This window comes from Salmo trutta, chromosome 31 (genome assembly GCF_901001165.1).
Source record: "Salmo trutta chromosome 31, fSalTru1.1, whole genome shotgun sequence".
In the NCBI taxonomy this organism is placed as follows: Eukaryota; Metazoa; Chordata; class Actinopteri; order Salmoniformes; family Salmonidae; genus Salmo; species Salmo trutta.
Genome location: NC_042987.1, coordinates 1,216,843 through 1,229,378, shown reverse-complemented (window position 1 = coordinate 1,229,378; position 12,536 = coordinate 1,216,843). Strand labels below are relative to the sequence as shown.

The 12,536-nt window shown below is 42.3% G+C and overlaps 1 protein-coding gene across 1 annotated transcript in view; it reads right to left on the bottom strand.

Moving 5' to 3' along the window:
- LOC115169301 (excitatory amino acid transporter 5-like) overlaps positions 1–12,536 on the bottom strand; it is a 90,628-nt gene that overhangs the window by 24,418 nt on the left and 53,674 nt on the right. The window contains exons 3-7 of the mRNA XM_029724789.1: positions 12,229–12,444; positions 3,345–3,387; positions 2,109–2,343; positions 1,618–1,717; positions 234–467 (exon numbers count right to left, since the gene is read on the bottom strand). Coding sequence (XP_029580649.1) covers positions 234–467; positions 1,618–1,717; positions 2,109–2,343; positions 3,345–3,387; positions 12,229–12,444 — 828 coding nt within the window. The remainder of the gene's footprint in view (positions 1–233; positions 468–1,617; positions 1,718–2,108; positions 2,344–3,344; positions 3,388–12,228; positions 12,445–12,536) is intronic.

Sequence of the window (12,536 nt, the reverse complement as noted above, 5' to 3'; positions counted from 1 at the left end):
GCTGGAGCTAGGGTTATGGTTATAGGGTTATGGCTAGGGTTATGACTAAGGTTAGTGTTATGGCTAGGGTTGTGGCTGGAGCTAGGGTTAGGGTTATGTCTAGGGTTAGTATTATGTCTAGGGTTAGGGTTACAGCTAGGACTGTGACTGGAGCAAGGGTTAGGTTTGAGCCGGTGTGTGGATATGAAGCTAGGGTTAGGGTTAGGGTCAGTGTTATGGTTGTTGTTGTTTACCTGGAGGAGGTTGCCAGGGAGATAAGCAGGGCCTGCAGGATGCCCCTGATGTAGACGATGGGACTCTTCTTGGTGATGAAGAAGTACATGGCTGGTAGGATGAAGAGACCGTGCAGCACCAGCCCCATCACCACGGTGATAGCGTAGAACCCCAACTTCTTCCCCATGGCCGAGGGGTCATCCATCTCCAGGATCTTACCGGCGACCAGGAACACAATGCCGAAAGGGAAGTACCTGCGGTGGACCAGGAAGTTAAGAGTTGTTTACATTGTAGATTCTCATTGTAGGTCATTTTGTTTTACCCAAACAGGCTAGTTTTTTAACAGAGCCGACTCTAGCCTTTTGGGGGCCCTAAGCGAGATTTGGTTGGCCCTGCTCTTGACGGTGGAGAGAAACATTTTGTTTTTTAAGTTTACTTTCCTGCAATTCTACACATTTGGGGTGTACAGAAAATGTGGCAGTTTTAAAGCAAGATTTCTGCAGTTCTACACATTTTGCTATGTGGCGGAGAGACATTTTGTGAGAATACTCCTGGTTATTTTATAAAACATGTCAGGCAATTCTATTTATTTCGCCATGGGGCAGAGATAAAAAAAATTTCGACCCATTTTGCCATGCGTTGAAGATATATATTTTTTACACCTTTGCCATTACTTATGCCATGTTAATGATGTCTGAGTGAGAGTGACAAACCAAATAAATGGGGCCCCCCTGGAGGTCAGGGCCCCTGGGCACGTGCCCTCTGTGCCTGGTCGGTGGTCAGCCATGATTACTACAAGTTTAGATAGCTGGCTAGAATTAACTTACCTATTGTCACGTCCTTACCAGTATAAGGGGTTGTTTGTTATTGTAGTTTGGTCAGGGGGTGTTTGTTTAGTGTATTTCGGGGTTTTTGGTTTATGTTCTATATTTTCTATTTCTATGTGCTTATCTAGTTTTTCTATTTCTATGTTGGGGTTTTGGTAGGACCTCCAATTAGAGGAAGCTGGTTGTCGTTGCCTCTAATTGGAGGCCATATTTAAGTGGTTTAGTTTTCTCTTGTGTTTGTGGGTGGTTGTTTCCTGTTTAGTCTGTGCACCTTACGGGACTGTTTTCGTCGTTTGTTTTTTGTAAGTGTTTTGTTTTCCTTCTAATAAAAGAATATGTTCAATATACCCGCTGTAGTTTGGTCTACCTACAAGATGCTTGTTACACCTATATATATTTTTAAAGCTGACATGGCTAATTGAGTGACTGTCAGTGACTGACATAACAAGATAAAAATTGCTGATCCACAACCAAATGTTGATCTTGCACCTCGTGCATTCTACTCTTCTAACTCTCAACAGTAAGTTGAGACCCCAACTGAGTTCCTTGTTTTTTGTGAGGGGCCTCTAGCTCTTACCAGATCACTATGGCGACAATCTTCAGGACAGCCTCGTTCAGACTCTGACAGAAGTTGACCAAGGCGCTGCCATTAGGCCCCATTCTTCCCAGCATGATACCTGGAGAGACCACCAACAACAACAACAACACATGGTGTTAGACTGAGACAACATGGACACCATACCGTGGGCCTGATTGATTTGCTAATAGTTTGTGCTTTAACTATAGGGAATTGATAAACATTGAGGAGAGAACTAAAGTGTAAAGTGAAGTTTAACTAGATGAAGGGCAGAGACGGTAGTGATAGTGTCGATGATGTCACTCAAACATAATGACACTACAAGGCAGTGTGCCTTAGGGGGTTTGTGTGTGTGTGTCTGTGTGTTTGTGTGTGTGCATGCATGCATGCACGTCGGTGTGTGCATTTGTTAGTGGAACTGTCCCTCACCCATAATGACATCACAGGGTGTCTGGGGGTTAGGGTTAGAGGTCAGTGATTACGTCACTCACCCATGGTGGCGGAAAATATGACGATCCCCAGGACGTTCATGCCATCGCTGGTCCCGGGCAGTGTGCGCATCTGGATGTCTGGCGGAGGTGTCAAGTCTAGGGAGAAGTTCTGGATGTCGATGCCGTTGTCGTCCTGGACACCGTAGATATAGACCCTCCGGGTGGTGCTCTCCATCAGGGAGGCTGCCACCGTGGGTGGGGGGGCCTTCATGATGGGGATACTCCTGGTACGATACTAATAAGACCAGATGTATATATGAATATCATATTAAAGTATTCAACATATACTGTATAAAGCTCTGTCAGGGCAGCTGCCACGTTGGGCAGGGGGGGGGGGCATCATTATGAGAATACTCCTGGTACGTTACTAAAGTAACAAGACCAGATATATACTGAGTGTACAAAACACCTTCCAAATATCAGAACAGCCTCAATTCATTGGGGCATGGACTCTACAAGGTGTCGAAAACGTTCCACAGGGATGCTGGCCCATGTTGACTTCAATGCTTCTCACAGATGTGTCAAGTTGGCTGGATGTCCTTGGGTGATGGACCATTCTTGAAACACACGGGAAACTGCTGAGCGTGAAAAACCCAGCAGCATTGCAGTTCTTGACACAAACTAGTGCGCCTGGCACCTACTACCGTACCCTTTTCAAAGGCACTTACTTAAAACTTTCGTCTTGCCCATTCACCCTCTGAATGGTACACATAAACAATCAATGCCTCAATTGTCTCAAGGCTTAAAAATCCTTCTTTAACCCGTCTCCTCCCCTTCATCTACACTAATTGAAGTGGATTTAACAAGTGTCATCAATAAGGGATCATAGCTTTCACCTAAATTCACCTGGTCAGTCTATGTCATGGAAAGATAGTTCATAATGTTTTGTACACTCAGTGAATATACAGTATATATACAGTATACACATTAATGTCATATTGAAGTATCTAACATGTTATGTGTAGCTAGATATACAAGCTAAGCATGATGATGGTACGTGTGTGAAAAAGAGTCGGAATTAGTTAAATATACTGTACTGAATGCAATCCGGTCAATGGTCACCCATAATTTGGTGAATTTGTATTTCAAACACACAGACTTCCATTTAAATAATCTCATTAATCTCCTATCATCGGCATTTCATGCTTTGGCACTCCTCCTAAAACTCTTTAGGAAACTAAAATGGAAACGCCTACATTTCTACTATACACAGTATGATAATGTCATACTGCTCACCTGTTGGAAAGTTGCTTGGACCAAGTTGGCTGGGAACATGTTTCTGGAAGGGAAGAATATAGAAAAGTGTTAAACTCTAGCCGGCTGACAGGTTTCAGAAATTAAAGTGTTGAAATAAATGAAAAAGCATGATTCACAATTTTTCAATCAAACTTTTTAATGCAAATCTGTTATGTGACTAGACTTTCCAATAACAGACATGGAAGCACAGAATGTTCCAAATGAGGAGTCAGAGAATTTGACCACATCCAAAAGCTTTACACTTTATTTATAACCTTTTTTGGTACCCCACTTGTCTCTTTCACATCATCTTGTGGATAACCAGAAACGATTTACACAATGTGTACAGTAGTAGCATTTTCAGTAGAACACATATTAGTAGCAATGCCAAGAGTGTCTAAAGCGTTCATCAAGGAAAAGGGTGGCTACTTTGAAGAATCTAAAATCTAAAATGTATTTTGATTTGTTTAACACTTTTTTGGTTTCTACATGATTCCAAATGTGTTATTTCATAGTTTTGTTGTCTTCATTATTGTTCTACTAGGTGGAAAATAGTAAAAAAATAAAAAATATAGAAAAACCCTTGAATGAGTAGGTGTGTCCAAACTTTTGACTGGTACTGTATACCGAAGGGTCTAGCCAGCTTGAGAGTCTGCACGTCACCACTTGGTACTGTAATTACATGTGTTCTAAGATAGCTTTATGTGATTATTAAGTGGCTTATAGGACTTATGAGTTGTTTATAGCAACCACAGTCCAAGCTTTAATTTAGGTCTATCTTAGCCAGAGATGTAAAGTTAGAACCTATGCATAATGCTATGTGTATAGTGTAAATAACATTTACCAATAGACCTACTGTCACGTCCTGACAGGTAATAGGGGTTATTTGTTATTGTAGTTTGGTCAGGACGGGGCAGGGGGTATTTGTTTTATGTGGTTCGGGGTGGCTGTGTGTTTAGTGGGGTGTTTGATTTATTATTCCGGGTTTTTGGGCAATGTTCTATGTTTATGTATTTCTATGTTTAGTCTAGTCATTTGTATTTCTATGTTTAGGTATTTGGGGGTTGGACTCTCAATTGGAGGCAGGTGTTTTCTTGTTGCCTCTGATTGAGGGTCCTATAAATAGGTATGTGTTTGTGTTGGTATTTTGTGGGAGATTGTGCTGGGTATAGCTTTGTTGCCTTACCGGCCTGTTATTAGTCGTTGTGTTTTTGTTGTGTTTGTTTTGGTTCACCTTCTTGTCCATTTAATAAAGAAGATGAGTGCACATTTCCCCGCTGCGTCTTGGTCCACTTTACCCTACGACAACCGTGACACCTACTAAATGATGAATGTACAGTCAATCAAAGAGTTACTCTATAAATGAGGAATCCATTTACTCAAATCAACTAATACGATTTATTAGTCACGAATTAATTGACACTCAAACAATTACTATGTACATAAAATACATTATACATTACAGTATAAGACCGCGTAAGTGACTCTCAACTAATGAGAAATACACGTGTCTTTTGATGCAGCTTGCAAAACAAGTTCTCAGTTAAACCAAATGACCAGTTATGACCAGACAAGAGGAATGTGCCTGATAACTGGTCAACCAAACATACAATTTTGACCCGGTCTCACTGAACATACTTAATATACAGCCCTTGAAACAATTCAAGCACAACAATTTAATTCACATAATTACATTCACAAACTCAGTCCAGTTTTAATTACTTTCAGCCTTGGAAGGCACCAGGAGACAAATGGAATCTCCTGCACTTTGCGGGAAGGTCCCTCCCAGGGCTGGAGGTGCGAGCTCAGGATGAGCGTTGCTATTTGAAATGCAAACATCTGGCCAGTGCTAGAGGCATCACTACAGACCCTAGTTCGATTCCAGGCTGTATCACAACCGTCCGTGATTGGGAGTCCCATAGGGCGGCGCACAATTGGCCCAGCATCATCCAGGTTCGGGTTTGGCCGTGGTAGGCCGTCATTGTAAATAAGAATTTGTTCTTAACTGACTTGCCTAGTTAAATAATGGTTCAATAAACACATTTTAAAATATGTATATAGTGCAATAATAAACAACATGCTCGCTAAACATTTGTAAAATTCACTGTATAAATAATGTGATGAATTTGTTGATTGATGATTTTAAGAAAAAAGAAAAAAAATATTATTTAAAATAAAAATACTGATATAGAGTATTGAAGTGCAGTATATTTAATCACAAGGTCACACCTGTAAACTGTGTAGGTGACCAATAAATTGGATTTGAATTATAGTAGATTCCATTACTAAGTCATCCATTCCGGTCCTCTATGAGAGTCAAGCATGCCAATAAACCACTCTGGTAATCAAACACAGTGTGGATCAGAACGAAACACTGACCTCAATGCCACTAATTACACCTGCACCATTACACACGTTCATACACACATCACATTAAACACACACACACAAGCGCACGGCCATAAGCACACACATACTTGGACATGCAGACGCACGCATGCACCTCGCACAAACATGCACGAAAACAGGCGCACAGACATAAGCACATATATATACACTGGCATGATAGATGAAGGCAGGGAGTGAGGGAGGCTCTAAAGCTTTAGGGTAAATCCTGAGCACAGCTGTCCTCTGGGATAAAAAAAAACACACAGCAACAACAAGGACAGGCAGGATCCCTCCTCCTGGCCTCACGTACATGCCTAGGTAGATACCAGGGTTGGGGTCAATTCCAATTCCACATGTTCCTTATTGAAAAGCATTAAAGTGAATTGGAACTGGAATTTCAGTGTACTTCTAGAATTTAAATGGAATTGACTTCAACCCTGGTATAGATACACAGGTCATTTTCCCACGCATTTTCAAAATGTCACAGTGCTTGGCACTCACTTTTCATTTTAAGTTGAAAAAAAACCCACATAATTGCGCAGTTACCCTCTGCATCAGTTCCCTATGTTTAACAGCATGTAACAGGCTAATGCACATGCTCAGCTCTAATCAAAATACACCTGAATGAGTACCACCTATACTTACACAATGACAATAAAAGATAGTCAGTGTTCCTTAATCTGTTATACTTAATAGTAATAATGTAGTAATAAAGTGTCATTGTCTGTGTAGAGTCTCTCACATGAGGACTCTGTGTGTAGGTAAGGGCCACAGAATCCCTGTCTGGCTTAACATACACTTTTTCACATCATAAATCTGATTACCTGTTACAATTTTTGATGCAGGACAGCACATGACAAGGTTGGTGTTCAGCTCTAACAAAAAAATATACACGTTTGTGAACAAACACGTATGCCAACTTACTGTCTTTTTATTTATTACGATTACTATAACATATGGTAAATGTTTAAATCATTAATACTAAGCGATAATAAAGTAATAATAAAGTGCAATTGTCTGTGTAGTAAAGCCTCCCTACGAGAGGTCCCTGTGTGTAGGTAAGGGCCATAGGCCTGTGGCTGGGAGATGTGTAGGGCCATAGGCCTGTGGCTGGGAGATGTGTAGGGCCATAGGCCTGTGACTGGGAGATGTGTAGGGCCATAGGCCTGTGGCTGGGAGATGTGTAGGGCCATAGGCCTGTGACTGGGAGATGTGTAGGGCCATAGGCCTGTGACTGGGAGATGTGTAGGGCCATAGGCCTGTGACTGGGAGATGTGTAGGGCCATAGGCCTGTGACTGGGGATGTGTAGGGCCATAGGCCTGTGACTGGGAGATGTGTAGGGCCATAGGCCTGTGACTGGGAGCTGTGTAGGGCCATAGGCCTGTGACTGGGAGCTGTGTAGGGCCATAGGCCTGTGACTGGGAGCTGTGTAGGGCCATAGGCCTGTGACTGGGAGCTGTGTAGGGCCATAGGCCTGTGACTGGGTGACTAAGTGCTTGTGACAGTGGCCCACTGACCGGCTGTTATGGTGATACACGCTGTGATGCTCTGAGCCAGTCTAGCGTGTCCCTGTGTCTAACCATAACCCTTACCCCACCCTCCATCCCTCACCTGGTTAATTAGCTTAGCTGTGACCCACTGACAGAGGAGGCATTAGGCTTTACATCCTGTTTGTGTTCGTGTCACTGAAACACACATGCACGCACACACACACACTCCGTGAGGCTGAGACGGCACATGACACCGCACACATGGTTAACCACCAGGGTGGCTGGGTGAGAGACAACCAAGCGCTGGAGATTTGCATGCACAGTAGAACATCAGAGTATGTACCACTTTTTTTTATACCACGATGCTGGATGCAAATTTCCTCAGAACAAAAACAGTAACAAACCCATCTGGGGGCAGCCAGTGGCGCAGTTTTGCCTATCGCGAATCTTAGCTTTAAAAGAGCAGTTATATTGTCAATTAAGCAGTTCATAGCTTAACATTTTCTGAATATATCAGGGCCTTATATCTCTGGCAGAGTTGAATTAAACAGTTCAAAACTCTCACCGGAGAAATGTGAAAAGGACAGGTCTGGATCAAATGTTGTCTTGGGAAGCTACAGTACCAAATGATTTATCCTCTCTGCAGTGATGGTGAACAGAGGTTGAACCAGAGACATTATATGTTTTCTATACACATGACTGGGTTGAACTGAGGCGACAGAGGTGGTCATACAGTTGAAGTTGGAAGTTTACATACACCTTAGCCAAATACATTTAAACTCAGTATTTCACAATTCCTGACATTTAATCCTAGTAAAAATTCCCTGTCTTAGGTCAGTTAGGATCACAACTTTATTTTAAGAATGTGAAATGTCAGAATAATAGTAGAGAAAATCATTTACTTAAGCTTTTATTTATTTCATCACATTCCCAGTGGGTCAGAATTTACATACCCTCAATTAGTATTTGGTAGCTTTGCCTTTAAATTATTTAACTTGGGTCAAATGTTTCAGGTAGCCTTCCACAAGCTTCTCACAATAAGTTGGGTGAATTTTGGCCCATTCCTCCTGACAGAGCTGGTGTAACTTTGTCAGGTTTGTAGGCCTCCTTGCTCGCACCCGCTTTTTCAGTTCTGCCCACACATTTTCTATAGGATTGAGGTCAGGGCTTTGTGATGGCCACTCCAATACCTTGACTTTGTTGTCCTTAAGCCATTTTGCCACAACTTTGGAAGTATGCTTGGGGTCATTGTCCATTTGGAAGACCCATTTGCGACCAAGCTTTAACTTCCTGACTGATGTCTTGAGATGTTGCTTCAATATCCACATAATTTTCTTCTTCATGATGTCATCTATTTTGTGAAGTGCACCAGTCCCTCTTGCAGCAAAGCACCCCCACAACATGATGCTGCCACCCCCGTACTTCACGGTTGGGATGGTGTTCTTCGGCTTGCAAGCCTCCCCCTTTTTCCTCCAAACATAACGATGGTCATTATAGCCAAACAGTTCTATTTTTGTTTCATCAGACCAGAGGACATTTCTCCAAGAAGTACGATCTTTGTCCCCATGTGCAGTTGCAAACCGTAGTCTGGCTTTTTTATGGTGGTTTTGGAGCAGTGGCTTCTTCCTTGCTGAGCAGCCTTTCAGGTGATTTTTTATTACATTTTTTTATTACACCTTTATTTAACCCGGTAGGCTAGTTGAGAACATGTTCTCATTTGCAACTGCGACCTGGCCAAGATAAAGCAAAGCAGTTCAACACATACAACAACACAGAATTACACATGGAATATACAAACATACAATCAATAATACAGTAGAAAAGTCTATATACAGCATGTGCAAATGAGGTAGGATAAGGGAGGTAAGGCAATAGATAGGCCATGGTGGCGAAGTAATTACAATATAGCAATTAAACACTGGAATGGTAGAATGTGCAGAAGATGAATGTTCAAGTAGAGATACTGGGGTGCAAAGGAGCAAGATAAATAAATAAATACAGTATGGGGATGAGGTAGATTGGATGGGCTATTTTACAGATGGGCTATGTACAGGTGCAGTGATCTGCTCTGACAGCTGGTGCTTAAAGCTAGTGAGGGAGGTAAGAGTCTCCAGCTTTAGTGATTTTTGCAGTTATGGCGATATAGGACTCGTTTTACTGTGAATATAGATACTTTTGTACCTGTTTCCTCCAGCATCTTCACAGGGTCCTTTGCTGTTGTTCTGGGATATATTTGTACTTTTCGCACCAAAGTACGTTCATCTCTAGGTGACAGAACGCGTCTCCTTCCTGAGCAGTATGACGGCTGCGTGGTCCCATGGTGTTTATACTTGCATACTATTGTTTGTACAGATGACCCACTGGAATTGTGATACAGTGAATTATAAGTGAAATAATCTGTCTGTAAACAATTGTTGGAAAAATGACTTGTGTCATGTGCCAAGTAGATGTCCTAACCGACTTGCCAAAACTATAGTTTGTTAACAAGAAATTTGCGAAGTGGTTGAAAAATGAGTTTTAATGACTCCAACCTAAGTGTGTAAACTTCTGACTTCAACTGTATATAGGACACAATAATGATCCATTAGCTGGAGCTTACACACGGTGGCATTGGATGGAAAAGAGAACAAACAAAGAGAATAAAAATGCTGTTTTTTAATGATGTTTAATAAAGCATCTAAGATGCACTCTTGAACTTTTGCATAATTTCAGCCAGTAGTTTTGAAAGTGGTGTTCACAAGCCAAAAGTGGTCCCCATTTTCTGTGCACTACGTCATCAAATCAAATCAAATTTATTTATATAGCCCTTCGTACATCAGCTGAAATCTCAAAGTGCTGTACAGAAACCCAGCCTAAAACCCCAAACAGCAAGCAATGCATGTGAAAGAAGCACGGTGGCTGGGAAAAACTCCCTAGGAAAAACTCCTGAGAAAGGCCAAAAACCTAGGAAGAAACCTAGAGAGGAACCAGGCTATGAGGGGTGGCCAGTCCTCTTCTGGCTGTGCCGGGTGGATATTATAACAGAACATGGTCAAGATGTTAAAATGTTCGTAAATGACCAGCATGGTCAAATAATAATAATCATAGTAATTGTCATCAAATTGTGTATGGCGTCATCCATTTACAAATATTTGTTACGTCCTTAAATTCTTTATAAAAAAAATTGGATGATATGTTACAAATCCAGTTAGTGCTATATCTTACGAATTTCTTGTGCTTAAGATCTTGGAGTGCATAAGGCATTTTGAGGGCCATGGATATTTGCTAAAATGGCACCCTATTCATAGGTTGCCATTTGGGACACAACCAATGGTAATTATATTCCAAGGCTCTGCTGAGGATTGTTGTTGTTAACTGATGAGGTGAAGCTAAGAGCTGGAAGCCCCTTTGCTGCCTGCTACAGTGGGGGGGAAAGTATTTGATCCCCTGCAATGATCATGAGAACGGTGAGGAATCAGCCCAGAACTACACGGGAGGATCTTGTCAATGATCTCAAGGCAGCTGGGACCATAGTCACCAAGAAAACAATTGGTAACACACTACGCCGTGAAGGACTGAAATCCTGCAGCGCCCGCAAGGTCCCCCTGCTCAAGAAAACACATATACATGCCCATCTGAAGTTTGCCAATGAACATCTGAATGATTCAGAGGACAACTGGGTGAAAGTGTTGTGGTCAGATGAGACCAAAATGGAGCTCTTTGGCATCAACTCAACTCGCTGTGTTTGGAGGAGGACGAATGCTGCCTATGACCCCAAGAACACCATCCCCACCGTCAAACATGGAGGTGGAAACATTATGCTTTGGGGGTGTTTTTCTGCTAAGGGGACAGGACAACTTCACTGCATCAAAGGGACGATGGACGGGGCCATGTACCGTCAAATCTTGGGTGAGAACCTCCTTCCCTCAGCCAGGGTATTGAAAATGGGTCGTGGATGGGTATTCCAGCATGACAATGACCCAAAACACACGGCCAAGGCAACAAAGGAGTGGCTCAAGAAGAAGCACATTAAGGTCCTGGAGTGGCCTAGCCAGTCTCCAGACCTTAATCCCATAGAAAATCTGTGGAGGGAGCTGAAGGTTCGAGTTGCCAAACGTCAGCCACGAAACCTTAATGACTTGGAGAAGACCTGCAAAGAGGAGTGGGACAAAATCCCTCCTGAGATGTGTGCAAACCTGGTGGCCAACTACAAGAAACGTCTGACCTCTGTGATTGCCAACAAGGGTTTTGCCACCAAGTACTAAGTCATGTTTTGCAGAGGGGTCAAATACTTATTTCACCCATTAAAATGCAAATCATTTTATAACATTTTTGACATGCGTTTTTCTGGATTTTTGTTGTTGTTATTCTGTCTCTCACTGTTCACATAAACCTATCATTAAAATTATAGACTGATCATTTCTTTGTAAGTGGGCAAACGTACAAAATCAGCAGGGGATCAAATACTTTTTTCCCCCACTGTACAATCTCCACACGGAACGGACACACACGTATGCACACATGCACGCACACACTCATGGACACACGCATGTCTTACTGGTTTTATCATTTGTCATTTATCATATCAAATCATTTTTCTAAAGCCTGCCTCAAACAAATTCTGATGAAGGGGAGGTCTCTTACTGAGTGAGGTCTAGAGGGTCTTGGGAATCTGCAGTTGCCAGGTTACTGTGTAAAACCCTTATATGAAATGTTGCTTTTATAAAAGTCACTATATAAATACATTTGATTTATTGAACAGCAAAACCTTTAGCATGTCAACAGTCACAGAGTACAGAGGCTTGAAGAGGAACTGACAAAGTAATAGCAATATTCCTGTCTAGAATATGTTTTGCACTGGGGAAACAAATGTTTATTGTAAACGTGACAAATAAAACCCCTCAACATTGGAATCCTTGAACAATTGAACCTTCACTGTAGGCTGATTTTAGAACGATTCAATTCAGTAGGACACGCAACAACAAAGGTCAAAGGTCAATGCAATGATCTTCTTCCTGTCTCTTACCGAATCAGATCAAGCAGGGCATCAGCGGAGCTCATGATTGGCTTGCCGCTGTCCTCGTTGTCCTCCTTCTGGGCGGCGCCCCCTGGGTGGATAATGGTAACCATGAGGATGCCCACCACCACCGCCACAAAGGTGGTCCACAGGTAGTAGGAGACTGTCATGATGCCCAGGCGGCTGGAACACTTGGCATCCAAGGCTGCTAGCCCTGACATCAAACTGGAGTGAGAGAGAGAAGAGAAAAAGAATGGTTAGGAAGTGAAAGAGCCAGGCAGATCATCACAGGGAGAGAAGACGGAGAGAAACAGAAT